The 20,214-nt window shown below is 42.0% G+C and overlaps 1 protein-coding gene across 3 annotated transcripts in view; it reads left to right on the forward strand.

The window, feature by feature from the left end:
* Kiaa1549l (KIAA1549 like) overlaps positions 1 to 20,214 on the forward strand; it is a 250,457-nt gene that overhangs the window by 213,072 nt on the left and 17,171 nt on the right. For all 3 annotated transcript variants that reach the window (XM_076844328.2, XM_076844329.2, XM_076844330.2), the window contains exon 17: positions 15,313 to 15,663. In XM_076844328.2, the coding sequence (XP_076700443.2) occupies positions 15,313 to 15,663 (351 nt within the window). The remainder of the gene's footprint in view (positions 1 to 15,312; positions 15,664 to 20,214) is intronic.

Genomic DNA, 20,214 nt, shown 5'->3' on the forward strand with positions numbered 1-20,214 from the left:
GTAGATGATTTCATGTGACAAAGCACATGCTTATGTGCTGTGATAGATCCAAACTGCAGAAATTCTGCTAAGCCCTTCAGACTTCCCCAGACGAGAAGCTGCAATTGGACGCCTCCTGTCAAGTATACATCCTGGACCTGGAATTGCACCATGAGCTCATGTGAACAGTTCAATAATGCTTCTCCCTCTCCCACAATTTGAAAGGGGCTTGATATACTCTGAGGTTTAATAGAACATATTTCTTATCAGGCATGGAGGCACTGGCCTATAATCCCAGCAACTTCAGAGGCCAAGGCAGGAAGGTCACAAGTTCAAGACCAGGCAAAGCAACTTAGTGAGGTCCTAAGCCATATAGCAAGACCCTGTCTCAAAAAAAAAAAAAAAAAAAAAAAGAGGAAGGTTAAAAAAAATAGAAGTGATGGGGGTGTCGCTAAGTAGTAAAGCACCCCTGGGTTCAAACCCCAATATAAAAAAAAAAAAATTCTTTCTCATTTCCCTAAAATGTTCCTCTGATTACAAATTGAAAAGTTTCTCTAAGAAGAGTTATAATTTAAATATGTCTAGAGAAAGTTGTTACAATTTGAGAAACTATTATTTGAAAATCACACTCAATTTCTTAAATATATCATACTAATATGAAGGCAAGACTACCTTTTCCCCTTGGGATCAGTCACTACTTGCCACATTGTCATTCTGAAATTATCATGTTAATTGTCTGTCTCCATCATTAGGATATAAACTCGGGGCCATGGATGCTTAGCATCTTCCATGGTGCCTGGCATATAGTAGGCACTCATTAAAGAATGGATAGGTATATGGCTTTGTGCTAGCTTTCTGAGATTGCACTGTTGCAATTGATTGTAGTTTGTAGTTTTGCCACGAAAGTTTAAAATGAGATTTTTTTTAATGGTTTAATCAAAGAATAGGGATATTCTGCTTAATTTCCTTTTCTAGTGATCTTTTTTACACTTAAGCTTGATGTTGTGTTGGTGGGGAGACTCCTTTCTTTTTTTCTTTCTTTTTTTCCTTTTTCCTAAAATTGTTTGATAGCTTAGTTTTTATAAAATTCTAGAAAATTTTTTTAAAACTTAAAATGGACCTATATTTTATTTATTTATATATGTTGCTGAGAATCAAACCCAGTGCCTCACAAGTGCTAGACAAGCACTTTATCATTGAGCGACAACCCCAGCCCCAAATTCTAGAAATTTTGAGCACATCTTTTTTTGGTAGTTTAAACTATCCTAGTAGATAATTTTTTTTTTTTTTTACCAAATTCGTTCATTGATTTGATCATCAATGTGCAATTAAAAATCAGCATAAGTTTCATGTTTTCAATCAACCCCCGAGAGTGAACAATCTTCCTGGAATGCTTACTGAGTTTGAGGAACTTTACTTTCTGCTTAAGCACCTGGGATCAAAGATTTTTAGTTTATCTCAAGGTTAGTGTTAACAGGTTTCTTGTGAAAGTCTAGGCATGGGCACTTTTAGCAATGACAAAATGGACCAGAGAGTCCCTGAGAATCTTTATTTTAAAAAAAAAATGCTTAAATGAGAATCTGACATGACTTTCAGTACTTACCTGATACCTTTAGAACATTGTGTTAGTAAATTGCCTAGAACAATAGGAGAGAGAGAGAATTTTTAAATTTTTAAAAGGAGACTGCTCACCCCTCACAGACATGTACAGATATTCCAAATACAGATAACTTTAGGGAGAACCTCTTCATTCTAATAGAGTTTTCAAAAATCTACATTTCTTTGAGAAGTATTCATGATCTCAAAAACAGAAATATAAGCTTCCTTAAGAAGAAACAGTTATCTACAGAAAAGCTTTGTGAATTTAGGCTATTGAGGAACAGTTTTAAAATTTAGACTGTTGACCCTAAGAATGGCATTGCTAGCTGGGCAGGGTGGCACATTCCTGGTTGTCCCAGCTACTTGGGAGACTGAGGCAAGATTATGATGAGTGAAGCCAGCCTGGGCAACTTAGTGACACACTGTTTAAAAGAAAAAAAAAATGAAATCACTTAATTGTAGCTCCTCTTGTGTTTTTTTATACAAAAAACTTTTATACTTTTTATGAAAAGTAGCTATCATTTACTGACTGCATGCTATAGACCAAGCCTTATTGACATTTTTTATGTATATTATCAAATTGAATTTTCATGGTTTCCAGGTGAGTAGATACTCTTATTTTGCTTATTGCATAGATGAGGAAACTGATGTTCAGAGAAGTTATGATTTGTCCACCCAGATCCAGGGCCCATCCTCTTAACCATCATGCGATATGGCTTGTATGTACACCTCTCCTTACTATGTGCCTATCCTCATATCCCGTAATATATGTTCTATATTTCCAAACCTCTGAAAGTGACCTCTGTGGGTTTCAGAAGGAGTCCTACATGCATAAGTCACACAAACAAAAAATAGACCAGCAAATAAAGTAGAAAAAGAAGCAAGTCATAGTTTTAAACAATGCCTTCATTTTCTGAGCTCAGTTATTTTCTAAAAATGCCAAGGTCCTCCTTCTTGGCAAAAGAATCCATTAGCCCAGCAGTGAACCTGTCATTCAGTTGGAACATGTCATTCTTCCTACTGGGTCTGGGGATCTCAAAAGCAGGCCAAAATACCCAGTCATTTCTGCCAGGTTAGGAAAGATTGACAACAGTGAAACAAAAGCTCCAGAAGGTTTATTTAATTCTGAATTTCTCAAGAGTTGACAACTCCAGAGTTGTCCTAAAGGAAAAGTCTGCATGTAAAAATAAGTGAATAAATACATAAATAAGCAGACAGATACAGCTACCTAGGCAAATCCTAGCCCCAGGATGGATGGCAGCCTGGATCGTTTACAACATTTCCCATAGAGCGAGAGGTGTTCACACCTGCAGAAGAGAGACTAAACCCCAAGGAATTTGGATTCATTGTGTTTTGCAGCAATAATTCACAACCTCTTGGTCACTCTATCAACCAATGTATTCCCACTGGTAACTATGGCCCAGGTGGTAGTAATTTTCTAAGAGTCCAGCTAAGAGAATGCAGTATTTTTTTTTTTACACAATACCTTTATTTTATTTATTATTATTTTTTAATGTGGTGCTGAGGCTCGAACTCAGTGCCTCACACGTGCTAGGCAAGCACTCTACCTTGGAGCAACAACCCTGGCCTGAGAATGCAATTTTTAAAAAAGATGTCCCAAACTGATTAGTCCTACAAGGCCAGACTATATCATCAAACTAACTCAGGCAATAAAATGTCGTGGAAAAGAAAATGTCATTCTATGTGTAAAAGCAAAAAAAGTATTTTCTAATGTTATATTCTGAATGAAAATCATGTAGAAAATAAGAAAGCAGTGAATAAAAGCCTCCTGATTGCAAGCTGGGGTCCCCGGCATGTCCCGAACACCTGTAGGGGAAGAGAAGGAGGCAGGATTGGACAGAGTTAAAAGCTGGACCATGGTACAGATACCACAGGGTCTTGGCTAACCCCACAGGGTGCTCTGTGGCCCAGATGGCACTGCAGACTTATCCCAGGTTTGGGCAAAACAGCTGGACTTTTGTACAATAGTATGGATCAGTCATTGGGTGGCCTTGGGTGAGGCACTCTTTTTAGCCAAGGACAGATATCTAGCAGGAGCTGACATCGGAGACCTGGTGGCTGGCAGTGTTCCCTGCTGCTGGGTGAACCAGTCCTCCGATTGTGAGCAGCATGACCAGAACTACTAGTTCCTCCCACTCCCTTATGCTGCTTGGTCCACTTGAGGCCCCCAAACCTCTGTAGAAGCCAGAGAACAGTGGACAAAATAAGAATATGCCTTGGGAGTTGCTATACCTTTCACTGCCTCTAGCAAAGGTTTATTGAGCTTGGTGGAGCCTTTACAGCAGGTGTGCATTTAACATATGCGAATTCACCAGTAGAGGCCCTAAAGAAAAATAAAAGACCATTAAATCCATGCTAAAAATTAGCTTTTTTCACGTATCCTGTTTGTATTATCCATTGTACATTTCCTTTTCCCCATTACTCCTAAGATGTATCCACAAAAGACATTTGAAGGGATTTTCAAGGGTTTGACTCTCCACAACTTTTACCTTCTCCACCAGCATTAGCATCTAAGCGCCCCATGGAATTCCACCCTACCTACCTAAGTGAGGCTCTGCGGAAGGACAAGATGTTCGAACTCTATGCCTGCCCTTGGGGGTCACAGATGAATGGAGGAGAAAGGTCACAACCTGATGTGACCATGAACTTGGAGGAGAGGAGGGACTCCTCTTGCAGGTCTCTTCCTCCCTGTCTATCCCAGGGCTGCTGCCTGGTCCAGTCCCCATTACTCACCAGGCTAAAGCTGCCAAAACGCTGCTGGGGGAATCCTGGAACACACCATTGCTGCAAATCCTTCAGTGGCTCCCAGCAGCTTTGAGCCCAAGACATCTAAGCTCTTGACCTGGGACTCACCTGCTGTGGAGCCCAGGCATGCCCTGCAAGCTGATGCTCCTCACTCCTTAACCCTCCCCGTGGCTCCAGGCTGAACGCCCTTCCCCACACTTGGCGTTGGGTTTCCTGTCTCATGTTGGTGCACAAGTTCATCGCTCACAACCCCCTTCTCACCTGCTTCATCAGCATCAAGTATCCTCAGCACTCTCACTACTGACACTCGGGCTGTGTATGGAGGGCCATCCTATGCACCGCTGGCCTCTACCCCATAGCTTCCAGTAGCCCCTCCCAGTTGTGACACCCCAAATATCTCAAGACATTACCACAGTCCCCTGGGAGGCAAACACATGCACCTGGTGATGCTTTCAGAACTTGGCTTAAATATCATCTTCTCCAGAATCTTTCCCTAGCCCCCACACCCATGGCCCTGGCTTAGATGCCCATCCTTAGTGTTCCAGTGTAGTTCTCACCCCAATCAGTCCCTAACCCCAGCTTCCGTTTATTGGTTTATTTGTTTCATTTCCCCATTTGACTCCTCAAGGGCAGGAATCATGTTTTATTCATCTTGGAAACCTCAGCACTCAGAATAGGAACTGGCATAGAGAGGATGCCTAGTCTCTATTTGTTGAGCAAATGAGCAAACAAGTGTGTCAACGAGAAGAGGTGACTCCTAAGCTGAGGAGTTTTAAATGTGCCCCATTTATAACTCTGAGCCACAGAAATGGTTCATTTGATTGACTATCAAAACTGTAGATCAATGTAAATTACTGTTTGGAGTTCAGTTTAAGTGGTAGTTATCAGTTAGGATGCGTTCACTAAAAGTAACAACAACAACAAAAAACCCAACCTGACTCAAACTGTCTTAAAACATAAAGGGAATGTGTTGGTTACATTAAATGCAGACATGGTTCGCCTGAGGATCCAGGCCATTCCCCTGCATTCTACAGCACTGTAGTCCCTTATGCCTGGGCTGCAACTTCAAGTTGGCTCACTCCCGCAAGAAATGGCTGTAGTAGTCCCAGCTCTCACATCTCCAACCTGCATTGGCCAATACAAGAGAGAGTTCTCTTTTCCGGATCATGAAACAATGGTATACGGGTTTTATTCTGATTAAGCCCCCATAAGTCAAATGCCCAACCCTGTATCGGTCACTATAGCAGCAGGGGCTACACTGATTGATTTACCTGAGTCAGGCCTCACCGATGGACCTGAGGCAGTCTTATGCCCACCCAGAACTCCTGGCTGAGACACAGGGAAAGGTGACGATAGATGCTAAGGCCACCACTTGAGGAACACTTGTGGTTGACTTTCTAAGGAGCAAACCCAGCATACCCCTCCATGTTACCTTGACCTCTGGTGCCAGCCTCTCATCTTTTAGTGACCTCTAAGGTCACACTTTCCCAAACACAGCATAAACCATAAGGCTTCTTAGTCAAAACAGGTGAGATCTTGTGACCTGCTCAGGACTTAAATCCCCATTGCTCAGTGGAGGGCTGCAGGTTCCAGGGGTAGAAAGACAGGAGCTGGAGCCAGGTCCTGAGACTCCTGCTGCAGGCTGGGGCGGGTTTACTTTGGGAGCGGTAAGTAATCCTGAGAACAGCGAGTGCCTTCTTTTATCCCTGACAGTCCTATCTGCATGTTCTCAGTGTAATTATGGATCATTCTTTGGAAGAAACAGAGTTTGTCCCTCTCTGCTTTGAAGTCTGCAAGAAATCCTATCATGCCTTTTTGGCTCACCTGAAACATAGAACAGCTACTGTCTTCATAGCCCCATACCTTTCAGTGATGGAGGGTCATCATTGGAAGACAGGTGGAATGCAACTGGATGTTTTCCTAAGATTAAAAAATAAAATAAAATTTCATTTACACACTTTTGCAAAAGAGAAATCATCAGACTGTTATTTGAACCCCCATCTGTTCTGAAGGGAACCCATCTCCCTTTATTGGTAGAGAAGCTTTTGAGACGTGGGCTCAGTAGGAAGCTGCTACAAAAGTCTCTCTGCTCCTGTAATCATGATTGTCCTCTTCAGCCCACCAGCCAAAGAGAAGACTTCCTGAAATTTGGTTTCCAGAAGCAACTTTCTATATATGCATCTGGCTCCTCAGTGGGCAGCAGCATGTGTGGTAGACCCTTTACAGCCAGAATAGGCATTAAGCAGAGAAGCAGCACGGTTTTGTGTGGCTCAGAGGACCCTAATTGGTGGGAAGAGAAATGGACATGGAGCCAGATTAATTTCATCATGGCCAGATGGCCCAGAAATGTATCTTGCTGAAACCCCCACCTGGTCGTAGGGTCCTTGCCAGGAAGTTGCAGATTTTGTTCAAAATCTGTTCTCCTTACAGGATGGAGCTATGATTAGTACTAAGTTGAAAATCGGGGATTTGGGGCAACTTTTGGAGAAGGCCTTCAGATTTTTTTGTGCTCTAGAAATAAAGTGCCCGGCTGAGGCCAAGTGACGTTGTGTGTCCTGGGAAGTACGACATTGTAAGACATCTGCCCACTTTGGGGCTTGTAATTTAAGAACTTCTAGAATAAGTGGTCTTAAGGGCCGGCCCTTCAGCTCTCCTCTCCAACTCCATTCTAGATAAGACTGTCTGGTTCATTACAGACATGTGGACATGTCACTTACTGTTGAAGATCTTGCAGCAGAAATTCCTCAGGCTTTTAGGACTGATTTCCACTCATTCACAGAAAGGAAAGCAGGCACAGCTTGGAGAATTACAGGGCTGGCAGGAAGCCTCTCTAGGGAGGTGACTTCTGACAGAAACCTAAAATGAGGGAGCCAGGCATGCTGGTCCCAAGGGAAGAGCATTCAGAGCAGTAGGAATAGCTAGTGGAAGGGCCCAGAGCAAGATTCGCTCTGGAGGAGCTCAGAGAGCATCAAGAAGACTCGTCATAGCGCGGTTTCCCTTCTTGGTAAGGGGTCTCGGCCTCAACTTCTTCCTTTCCTCCACCTGCCACATCTAATCTCTCAGCAAATTTTGTCAGTTCTCTTCCGAAAGATACCTTGAATTCACCCACAACTTCTCAGTCCACAACCACCCTAATGCCGTCTCTTTTTGTATGGATTACTGCAAGAGCCTCCTAAATGATTTCCCATAAATTCCAATCATAATTCTCTCCTGCTTAAAATTCTTCACTCCCTTCCTCTTATCTGTTGAAAACAGTCCAGTCTTCAGGCCCTTAAGACCTTGGGCAATCTGTCCCATCTCCTGACACCTGGGACTTCTGCACAACATACATGTATTTGTTTGCTAGGGCACTGTCTAGGTGGCTTAAACAACAGAAACTTATTTTCTCACAATCTTGGAGGCCACAAGGCCCAGATGAAGGTGTTAGCCAGGTTGGTTCTCCTGGGGGCCACAAGGGAAGGATCTGTTCCCGCCTCTCTCCTGGGTTTAAGATGGTCATCTTCCCTGGGGCCCCCACCACATCTTCTCTCTGTACATGTCTGTGTCCAAATGTCTTCTTCTTAGAAGGACATCAGTCACACTGGCTTAAGGTCCACTCTAACGACCTCATTGCAACCTCATTACCTCTATAAAGACCGTATCTCCAAATATAGTCACATTCGGAGACACTGGAGATGAGGACATAACTATATGCAATTCATTCCACAGCAGGTCTTTCTCTTTCTCAAGTACTACAAGCTCTTTCCTACCTCAGAACTGTTTCTTAAGCTTTCCTGTGACAGTTACATGGCCATCCCCCTTTCTTCAGGTCTCCAAAACTATCACCTCTTCAACAGGTCTTCCTTGACCATCCCCATAAAAGCAGCTATGTTATTTCAGCCCATCCTCAATGGCACTTGACCACTGAGCCACATCCCAGACCTATTTTGTATTTTATGTAGGGACAGGGTCTCACTGAATTACTTAATGCCTTGTTGTTGCTGAGACTGGCTTCGAACTTGCGATCTTCCTGCCTCAGCCTCCCCAGACACTGGGATTATAGGCATTTGCTACTGCAAATGGCTACCATCTTGATTTTTTTTTTATTATGGCAAGACTAATATATGAGAAAATGTTCAAAAAGAAAGTTTTAGCAATACTGAGAATCTAATCCAGGACCTACACTAGGCAAGCACTCTATCACTGAGTCACATCCCTAGCTCTGTTCAAATCTGTAGAGTATAATATGATGAATTTCAACAAATGTGTATACCCTGTGACCACCAATCCAGTCGAAATATAGAGCATTTTTATCATGGGTCCCCTACTCCCAAAATTTCCTCACTCTTCCTTTCAGTCCATCTTTATCATCTCATGGGAATACCTACCATCACAGTTTGGCCTATTCTTCCACTTCAGATAAGTGGAATTATCCAGTATATACTGTTTTGTGCCTGGCATTTTTATTCAAGATTCATCGATACTGTTATGTATATCAATCAATGTATTATTTCTTTTTTTTTATTAACTGAGTACTGTTCCACAGTTCACATCTGATGTTCTTTGCTTATTCATCCTCGTTTTGTTGGACATTTGGCTTGTTTCCAATTTGGAGCTATTATAAAAATAAAAAACTATAAACATTTCCTACATTTTGTGAACATATGTTTTTATTTGTCTTGGATAAATATGTAGGAGTAGAATTTCTGGGTTGTAGAATAGGTATATTTTAAACTTTCTAATAAACTACCGTCAGATTGCAAATAATGTGTACTATTTCCCCTCCCTCCAACAGTATGACGGTTCTAATTCTATTCCACAACCTCACCAACATTTGCTGTCATTAGTTTTTTTAATTTTAGCCACTCCACTGAGTGTGGAATGATGCAGTTTCCCTAGTTACTAATGATGTGGAGTACCTATCCATGTGTTTGTATCTTCTTTTATTGAGGTGTCTTTTTAAGCCTTTAACTTAGGATGTCTTCTTGTTCTTCATTTGTAGAAATTATTATGCATGTTCTGGATAATGAACCTTAATATTTTCTCTTATCAGTAGTTTTTATTTTTCACTGGTTGTCTGATCAAAAACTAGTTTTTAGTTTTGATAAATATTGAGGGCTACAAGATATGTCCTGGGACTAGATGATAAGTCTGTTTTCCAGAAAACAGACACTGACGGGTTCTCAGCAGGGCTCTAGGATCCTTCAGCTTTGTTCCTATAGTGTTTCAAAGAGAAGCTGAAGTTACATGGATATGTAGCCATGTTGGGCCATCCTGCGCCTGTGGACTAGTTTGTTCTTTTGAAAACAACATGGAAAGAAGAGCAGGTGCTTGTTCTATCCAGTGGGCACCATAAAGCACAACACAGATATGAGGTCCAGAGTACATGCGTGGAGAGGGAATGGTCTTAATTTCTGCTGAATACCATGGTCCTTACTGCTGAGCTACAATGTACTGTAACTACCCCAATCCTTAAATATATGCACATCCTTTGAACAAGTAATTCTACACCTAGAAACTTAGCCTAAGGATGCATACATGATTATATGCAAAATTTGAATCAAGAGGAAACCTCCTCCAGCTTTGTTTTCATAGTGATATATTGCAAACCACCCAAACAGTGGACTCCATCTATTGGAATACTATGAAGTCACTTAAAGTTCTTCCCTACAAATAAATGTATTTATTGGCGACACATTGGTTTACAATATTGTTGGATTAAAAAGTTTTCAAAATATTACTTATAAAATAACCTGCTTTTTAAAAATGTCCATGTGTACGTACATACATACATACAAATGTGTGTGTTCTATTTCGAAAATCATGACCCAGCCAGGTGTGGTGGTGATACACACCTGTAATCCCAGCGACTCAGGAGCCTGAGGCAGGAGGATCATAAGTTCAAAGCTAGTCTCAGCAACTTAGCAAGGCCCTAAGCAACTCAGCAAGAGCCTGACTCAAAACAAAAAGCAAAAAAAGGGTTGGGATGTGACTCAGGAGTTGAGCACCCTTGGATTCAATCCCTGGTACCAAAATAAATAAATAAATAAATAATAAAGAAAGAGAAAGGGAAATGATGACCCAAAGAATTATGACTATGCTAACAAAAGCCATTTTAAAACATCTCTGTTGCTTTACTCATGGTTTTCATATATGTGAAGACAAATACATCATGCTTGGTAATGCATTTAATTCTCTTATTTTTTCTCCCATGCACGTACCACTTACTGCTTCTGAACCTCTCTGGAAATTCCCCCCAAAATCCAGCAACCCATACTGAAGTATCACACCCCCACTCCCTATTCTCCATCACAAAGCCCAGAGAATCTATGTGGCAAAGGGTGGCCCTCCCTTGGAAGGAGAGAGGCTGACAGGGGCCAAGCCATCGCTCTCTGTTGTGGCCTGGGGTGGGAGCTACAAGTTGGGGCAGGGGACAGGGAGTGGCACTGTACAGCACTCTGAACCTTCATCCTATGTCATAGGCATCAGAAGCATCTGGAGGGACATGGAGGAAGGTCAAAATATTAACAGCAGTTATTTCTGGAGGTTGGATTAGAGTGGATTTTAATTTTCTTCATTTTGCTTACCTATGTTTCCTAATTTTTTCATATACAGACATTCCCTTGATTAATTTTTAAATTTTTTTATTGAAATATATCTTGATTAATTTATAAATGAACTTTAAAAAATAATCCCCTGTTACTTTTTAAGAACATGAGGTTGGAGAAGCAAGTATGGTACCTTCCAAGGTAAAAAGATTTAAAAATGTATTCTCTCTCCTATGTATGGCCCCCAGACATTGCACCCAAGCCAACCATCAGCCAACACTGGAGGGTTTTGCTCTTGTCTCCCCAAGAAAAAGGCATATTCAGAAATGTGCAAGCGGGAACAAAGGGCTCAGAACAAGTTATGTCTATAGGCACGGTTTTCCTTATCTGAAAATGGGCTCATCTGCTGTACGACCCCGAGTGGGGGGACACCCATGGAAACTCCTCCCTCACCCACATGTGGGCTGGCACATCACAGGTCCTCAAATAGATGTGAGCACCTGCTACATGAATTTCTTTCACTGTACAGCCAATGACTGGCTTTAGCTCTGGCCAGGCCCTGGACATCAGGTCTATAAATACAACAATTAACAATACACTGGCCCAACCATAAAGGAGCCCCCAGTCTATCCAAAGAGGCAAATAACAACAATTATAGGCAACATTTAATAAGTGCTATGTGCCAGATCTGCGTCTGTATTTGGCACATAGCATTTATTCATATTTACATATTCATGATTTTCATCCTTACAGTCATCTCTGAGATAGACTATCTCAATAATTATTATCTTCTGTCCCCCTGGTCACAGAAGTCTGTCTGTCCTTCATCCAGAGCCCACAATGTGGTACAGTAATGGATCTGCTTTGATTTGTACAGTGGGTAACAGCTTGGGCGCTGGAATCAAACTTTTTGCTGGCTCTGTCAACAATGGGCAACATATTTGATCTTTCAATGTCTCAGTTTCCTCATCTGAAAGGTGGGAATGATCATGCTTGTTAATATTACCTCATAGGTTATTATAAGGATGGAAAGAACCAAACTCTTAGAATAGTATCTAGTTATATAAGCTATTAAGAAAGGTCAACTGATATTATCATTGTTGTATTTATCTCCTCCTTTAGGGAGCTCCCTGAGAGCTGGATCATGATATTCTTACTTACAGTATTTACTACCCCAACTCAGAACTTAGCATAGAGCTGAAACCACCACTTGTCTGTTAAGTAAAAGAGAAAACATATTCCTCATGTGTTGCAGGCAGGGAGGGTGAAAGGGGTTTCCCTTCACAAGTAGACATCAGGTTTTTTTTTTTTGTTTGTTTTTTTTTTAAGAATGTCAATGGGAGTAGTGTAGCACCTTCCAGAGCAGACAGAGTCCACAAGGTGGCAAATATCAGATCATAGTTCAGCCTTCGCATGACACAGATGAGGAGTCTGAGGCTTAGGTCTGTTCAGGAAGTTGCTTAGGATCATGCAGCTCATTAGCATTCAAGAAATGTGCTAGAGAAGGTGAACTTTCTATCTTAACCTCAAACTCAAGCCCTGGGAAATTGGACAGAATTTTTAATTTCAGGTCAAGTTCACAGCTTTGTTGAATGCCAAGTTCTTCCTGCTAGGCTCCCAAGAAACTGGTGCAGTGGGCTCAGGAAGTGTCTAGTTTGGCACAAGACAGATATTAAATGAATCTAAGTGTGATGAGAGGAAGCTAGGGTATAGTGAGAGCTAGTCTTGTTTCCGTCTGTAGATATTGAGAGGCTGAAATATCAACTGAGAACTGAAGGAGAATAGGATTCTTTAGAATGTGGCTTGAGAAAACCAAATGAGATCATACTTGGGTTGTGACTCTGGACCTTCCAGTTAACGCCCCCATCCAAATGCAGAATGAAAACCCTCTGGGGAGAAGAGAGGTTAATTTCTGTGGAGTGGGGTGGATGGCAGTGGAAACCTGGAGAATAGTCTCCTCAGGGGCCTCTTCACACCCACCTTACTTATATAACCCCTCCCTCTCTTCAGGCTCTGAAATTCAGTTCAGAATATTCTGTGCATTATGAAGAAACTTTCTTTACAAGTTACAGAATTCTTTATCCTAGAAGGTACCACCAGGCAAAAAAAGGTGGGAATGATCATCCTTGTTAATATTATCTCATAGGTTATTATAAAGATGGAAAGAATCAAACTCTTAGAATAGTGTCTAGTTATATGAGCTATTAAGAAAGGCCAACTGATATTATTATTGTATCTATCTCCTCCTTTAAGGAGGAGATAAAGGTTTGCTGGATTTCAGAGACCACACTTCTCAGACAGCGATCACAAGCCTTTCCCTGCAAATCCCTTAACAGCAGAAGAGCCCAATGTGTCCCCTAGCCCATGGCCTAGGGACATGTACCCATCGTGACATGTCTTTGAATTCTTGTTATTGCAAGGGTAATTTTATATTTGACTCCCTAATCCAATATAAAAGCAGTACTTTAGATTTCTTACAGTAGATGTTTGTTACTAAATCTAGAAAGTTGATAGAGAACCTTACTTTTGATCTTGAGCTATAGCCAAGTCCTAACTCTGGGTGATCAGATCACAGGAAACGTCGAATTTCTTTTATGTGCTTTCTGTATTTTCAGTATCTTCTCTAATGAGCATGTATCAATTGAATGCTACACTTTTAAAAATGAAATATTTCACAGTTTGACCTTAATGTGTAATATTTAAGGGCAGAAGAATAGTAATGATTTTCCTAATGGCATTTTCTTGATGTGCTCATTTTATACATCCAATTCTTTTACACATAGTAATTACAAAAGAATATCTGCATTTGAATGAGTAAAAGTAATAATGATGATGATAATGACAGTGACTACCATTATTGTGTCTTTACCCTGTGCTACTGTTATAAATCTTTACATGCACATTTATTTTATCTTTATAAAACCCTTAGAGGCAGTATTATCCTCATTTTATCAAATAAACTGAAACACCAGGCTGGGATGTGGCTCTATGGTAGTGCTTTTTTTTGGGGGGGGGTGTCAGGGGGGTCCCAGGGATTGAACTCAGGGGCACTCAACCACTGAGCCACATCCCCAGTCCTATTTTTTGTATTTTATTTAGAGACAGGTCTCACTGAGACCCTACTTAGGGTCATACAGCTCATTAACATTCAAGAAATGTGTTAGAGAAGGTGAACTTTCTGTCTTAACCTCAAACTCAAGTCCTGGGAAATTGGACAGAATTTTTAATTTCAGGTCAAGTTTAGCACCTCACTTTTTGCTGAGGCTGGCTTTGAACTAGTGATCCTCTTGTCTCAGCCTCCTGAGCTGCTGAATTACAGGTGTGGGCCACCACGCCCAGCTGTGGTAGTTCATTTGCCTGACATGTGTGAGGCCCTGGGTTCAATCCTCAGTACTAAAAAAAAAAAAAAGACAAAAACAAAGCTGAAACACCAAAAACCTAAAGCAACTTTCCTGGCTGCATCATCTGTAATGCCCAGTCTTCTAGCTTCTCAGTGCCCCTCATAGATCTGGCTCCTGCTGTGGCACGCACTGCAAAGCAGAGGACGGTGTTGACTGACCACGCCCTTCTCTCTGGCTTTTTGCATTCTTGCATTCTGAGGTTTGTGCAGGGTCACTCTGGTGGACCCACAGGCATCCTAGCTAACAGAGGCACGGAAATCTCAGAACAAAGGGCAGACATTTACGAGCCTAGCATTCATCAGCAGGCCAGCAGAAGTTGCCAGTCCACGGAGCATGTTCTGGGAGTCAACGAAGTCCCAGCTCTCTGCTCACCTAGGCTCTGCAGCTGTTCCCTGAATGAAAGGACCCATGGGGGAAGGCAAGAGAACATTCTAGATCACTGGATCTCAAACTTGAGCAGACATCAGAATCCCCTGGAGTGCTTATTAAAACCCAGATTGCGGGAGCCCCACCTCAAGAGTTTCTAATTTATCACACATCACACATTGAGACAGCAATCTCAAAGTAGCTTTGTGTTATTCTCCTATAACTAGCATCGGGCATCCAGAAATTCCCTAACCAATTGGCTATACTCAGGACTATTTAAAGAGTTTGTCTAAAGTGCCATCCCTTGGGGTGTTGATGACAGGATGCTCCAGATTCTTATACCCAAAGGTATAAAAGATTTTAGACGATATGACTAATTTCATCAATGAAAGCCATTTCTAATGGTTATGCTAATTAGCCAAGTCTGCGGCACTTGGGTCTCTGGTTGGAGGGCCCCCATGCACCTTGACAGCTGGAGGGTGGCCCTTCTCATATAATGCGTGCTGACAGCCCCTCTCATGTGAATTCCTGGGTAAGGCACCTAGGATATGAATTAAATTAGCACTGATTCTAATATTGCCAATCCAAGTGAATATTTTAGAATAAATCTTACAGGCCACCTTCATGGGAGAGAGCTTCACCGAGGAATTAATGAGCTTTGTTTGGTCCCACAGACTGAACCTGAAATTATAGAGGAAACCAACGTTGACAGAGTTCACGAGCCGCGGGGCTACGCCAGGTCGAGGCAGGTGAAAGGCCACTCGGAGACCTCCACGCTGAGCTCCCAGCCCTCCATCGACGAGGTCAGGCAACAGATGCACATGCTCCTGGAGGAGGCCTTCAGCCTGGCGTCCGCGGGCCACGCAGGCCAGAGCCGACACCAGGAGGCCTATGGCTCTGCCCAGCACCTGCCCTACTCGGAGGTGGTGACCAGTGCACCAGGGACCATGACCCGGCCCAGAGCCGGGGTGCAGTGGGTGCCCACCTACCGCCCAGAAATGTACCAGTACAGTCTGCCCCGGCCGGTAAGTCAGACGTCCCCCTGCCTGCCATCATCTGTGGGTTCCAAGGACTTCTAGTGATAAGCCACCTTGGGATTTAAAAGCAAAGATTTTTCTCCATCCCCATCGTGTTCTTCACCCCTGGTCTAAAGCCAAGCCTTTTATTCCTGTTGAGAATCCCTTATGTCCAACCATAGCACATTTAAGAATGGATCTTCTTTTCTACTGTCCTTCCTGGGAAGGCCTGACCTCATTCTTCACTCGCTGGTGTCTTCCTACAGTTTCAACTGTGAAACCCAATTTAAATGTCAGAAGGCATCACAGAGCCGCATGTGAAGGGGTTGTGCAGGCTGATAGCCCGAAGTCTGGGCTTCAGCCAGGTGGCTTGACTTTGAATCCCAGCTTTACCCCCTGCTGACCTCCGGACTTGGGCAAGTTACTTACATTCTCTAGCAGTGGGAAAAAAATGAATATGAAACTTAACCTTCTTCCTAGAGTTCTCATGAAAGTTAAATGAGTTGATGTTTGTGAGGTACCAGTAGAAGGCCCACTTCACAGTAACCCTGCAGAAGTATTATTCATAATCATTTCATTTAGTAGTAATTGCTCCCATGATTTAGGATAACGATCTGAATTAGTCTGAATTTCATTTATCACCATACTACCTACCTGTATCTTTATAAGGACCTGTAGTTGGATAAACCATAGATCATGCTAAGACAATGCTTTGTGCATATATAGATTCCATGCCCCATCCCGGGAGTTGCTCCTAAATAGAGCTTGGTAAATTGTTATTGTGACGTGTGTGTGTGCCATTGCTTTACTGATATTGGGTACCGATCTCAGTGTTCCTTGTGTGTTAGTTACTCATCGTGACCTAACAACAAGCCTCTGAGACAGATACTAGTTTTATGCCTGTTTTACAGGCGAGGAATCTAAGGATACACAGTTTGTTCAAGGCACAGAGCCAGGAATGGGTGGAACTGGGACCCAGGGCCCAGCAGTGTGGCACCAGAACTCATGTTCTTAACCGGCTTGTTACATCACCTCTCCATCCACATTATTTATCTCATTTGTAGTAGTCTACTTAGGGCACCTGTGGGTTTGTGCCGACCTCAACATCTGCATTTCTCTGGCACTTAATAAATTGCTGTCCTTATAGCCTGCACCCTAGGGTGAGTTTCCTTACTGCTCTCCTTTGCTCCATGTTCCCCCTTTAAGGCCACTGAGATGTCTCTCCTGGATGCTGCTCTTTGTCCCTCAGTCTCTCTTTGCTGGCATTTTGAATCCTGTCTCCTGCTTGGCACCCTTCTCTGTCACCTGACTATCTTCCCCCACCCACTCCCCAGTGTGTTAACAGGGGAGCCCCAAGTTTGTTTCAAATTGGACCCCTTGGGGAGAGGTGGCAGTACTCGGAGTCGAGATCAACACAAGGCTTTGTCCTTAGGTTGGCAGGTTGAGCATTTCTGTCTTGTCCCTTCACTCCAGGGGGATCACATCCCAGGAGTTTGATCTGTGCTGATTAAGTTCTCAGCTGCTTCATTCTTAAGAATGTTAATTTACCAACCTGCAGCGAGTGGCAGGAAATGGGGTGGCTCAGGCCACTCAGGCTCGCTGGTCTACATGTTCCTTCCTGAGGTAAACACCAGCTTGGGGAAAACAAGACATGATCAGAAGGAGAACTCCTTGTCCTTATAGTCATCCTCCTAGTTCATGATAATGCAAATCCAGAGTATAAATAATAAAGGAAATAAGGTAAACACAGGATTCTTTTTTACATTCATTCTCTGAAATATGGGTGGAATATAGAGAAATTTTCTTAATATAATTAATATATATAATTATATATAAATATGATTATAATATATACAAATATGATTTTTATTTTGATTGTGGTAAAGTATATGTAACATAACATTATTTTAACAACTTTTAGTACAGTCAGTAGTGCGAAGTACATTCACATTGTTGGGCCACCAATCTCCAGAACTCAATTCATCTTGTAAAACGGATACTCTGTATTCATTAAAAAATAACTCCCCTAACCTCCTTTCCCACAGCTCTGGCAACCACCATTCTACTTGTTACTATGAATGCAACTACTCTAAATATTTCCTATAAGTAGAATCATTTAGTATCTGTCATTTTATGACTGGTATGTTTCACTTAGCATAATGTCCTAAGGTTTGGTCCTTGTAAGCATACAGCAGAATTTCCTCCTTTTCAAGCATTAATAATGTTCTACTGTATGTATGCACTACATTTTGCTTATCCATTCGTCTGCCAATGAGCACTTGGGTTGCTTTTGCTTCTACTTTTTGGCTGTTGTGACTAGTGCTGCTATGAACCTAGCGCAGGTATCTTATGTCCTTGCTTCCTTTTAGGTACATACTTAGGAGTAGAATTTCTGGGTCATATGGAAACTGTTCTCAATCTTTTGAGGGACTGCCATATTGTTTTCCACGGTGGCTATACCATTTTACATTTCTACCAACAGTGCACAAGAATTCCAATTTCTGTACATCCTTACCAACAGTTGTTATTTGCCGGTCTTTTTACAGTTGCCCTTCTAATGAGCTTGAGATGGTGTCTCGCTATAGTTTTGATTTGCATTTCCCTAATGGCTAATGGTGTTGAGCATCTCTGTTGCCCATTTGTGCCTCTTCTTTATGTAATTTTTAGGATAAAATAGAACCTTGGAGCAATGCCCAGATCTCAGGAACACAAGTTTAAGTCTGTCATCGGGGAACTTTGGTGGGTACATTCAAGAAGCACTGCATTCCAGCAACTCCGAGGCCACCACTGGCCACATTTCCATCGTTCTGAATCTATGCACTCTTTTTTTCTCAGAAAGACTTAGAAAAATTCTCACTTGGCTTTACAAATCTGTCATCTCAAAATACTTTTCATGACAGTCATATTCAGTTTTCAAGATTATGTTATTCTACTAACTGCACATTAAATTGATACCTGCCTTTTTGCAGGGAGAGGGAATTTCCTCGGTGAGGTTTAGAAAACACTCTTAATTTTTTTTTATACCATGTTTATATGTACTTCTTAGGTGGCTGTCCTCTGAAAAAGGTTGCCTATATCTACTCTGTGTTGATTATCACTAACTTCAATCTCATTGTCTCATCCTTCCTGGTCTCCTCAGCTAAAAGTAGGATGATGCTTACCAACTGACTGATCTTAGTGACTGCAGCTCAAAGCCTCAGACTCTTCTGAAGATGAAATGCTAATTCCTGTAAAATGCTTAGCATGGTTTTCGTGCCTCATGAGCACCCAATATTTCTTAGGTGGTACTATTCAGAGTGCCTGGTATTGTGACCAGCACATCAAATTTTTCAACAAATGTTAGCCTTATTATCAAATTATTCCTTCCCTTTCATTGGGCCCACTATGTATATACGTTTCCCACATTTCCTAACATTTCTGAGAACACAGCTCCTCCTCTTACTCTGTTCAATTCTTTCATGCCCTTGGTGCCCCAACTCAAGAGTCCCAGAGAAGCTTTGCTTCTACATGAAGATACTTCTCAAGAAAAACTGGGCTCCTCTGGATGGATGCCAAATTCTGGGAATCCAGAATGAGATCTGGGTGTCAGAGAGAAAAGCTTGGATAAGCAGGACAAGTCTTCCAACCAGTGACAAGTGAGAAAACACCATACCCCATCACCATTACACCTCGACTTAATAAAACCACCCCAAAAAATGTATAGAGGGACATATGAAAAATCAGGTGCTTCTGCTTGCTATAATTGGGGATTAAAAGTTGTGCCACGGAGGGCAAAAACATTAGCATTATATATGTTCAAAATTAAGCTACCTTAAATGGAAAAGGACTGAGAAAACACCGCAGAGAGATGAACCATTAAACGCAAACAACATTGAAGGTTGTTAAGATTTCCTTCTTGGCCAACAATGTCCATGAAAGGAGAAAATACCTAACAATACACAGTAAAAGTGATTCTCGATCCAAGTTCTCAAGGAGCCTCCTTGTGCTATGATAATGTGGAAATCAATAGAAAAGGTAGCAATTTAGAATGATATAACTATGATTACTTTTCAACTTCCAAAAAGGAAGCGCTTTGAGCTCTGCCAGGGGATAATTGGAAGCTGGTGGTTTCAATGCACTGGGGCAGCCGGATGGCGTTTATATCATGGAAAGAGTTGCTGCTGGCAGCTTAGGATGTCTGTAATGCAGTTCAGGAGACTTTGATCATCTTTTACCCCTTAGTATCGGTAAAGAAATTGGACTCAATGACCAATCCAATCCTGCTAACAGCCATGATGGCTCTGTGCGAAGTGGAATGAGAACATCCCACCATAACCTTCCTGGGATTCCACAAAAGGCAGCAGAGGAAAACACCCTCCCAACTAGACTCTTTACAGGTGGAATTAACAGAAAAAATAACAACAACAACAACCACAGCAACAGTTGCCATCTGCTGAGCTCCCATTGTTTAGTGTGAAGTGCTGGGTGGACGTTATCTCTTCTAATCCAACAACCATCCTTTGAGGTCAATGTTATTATCCCCAAGTACCCAGTGAGGAAATTGAGGCTTAGAGAAGTCAA

The sequence above is a fragment of the Callospermophilus lateralis genome, chromosome 2, assembly GCF_048772815.1.
Source record: "Callospermophilus lateralis isolate mCalLat2 chromosome 2, mCalLat2.hap1, whole genome shotgun sequence".
Lineage (NCBI taxonomy): Eukaryota > Metazoa > Chordata > Mammalia > Rodentia > Sciuridae > Callospermophilus > Callospermophilus lateralis.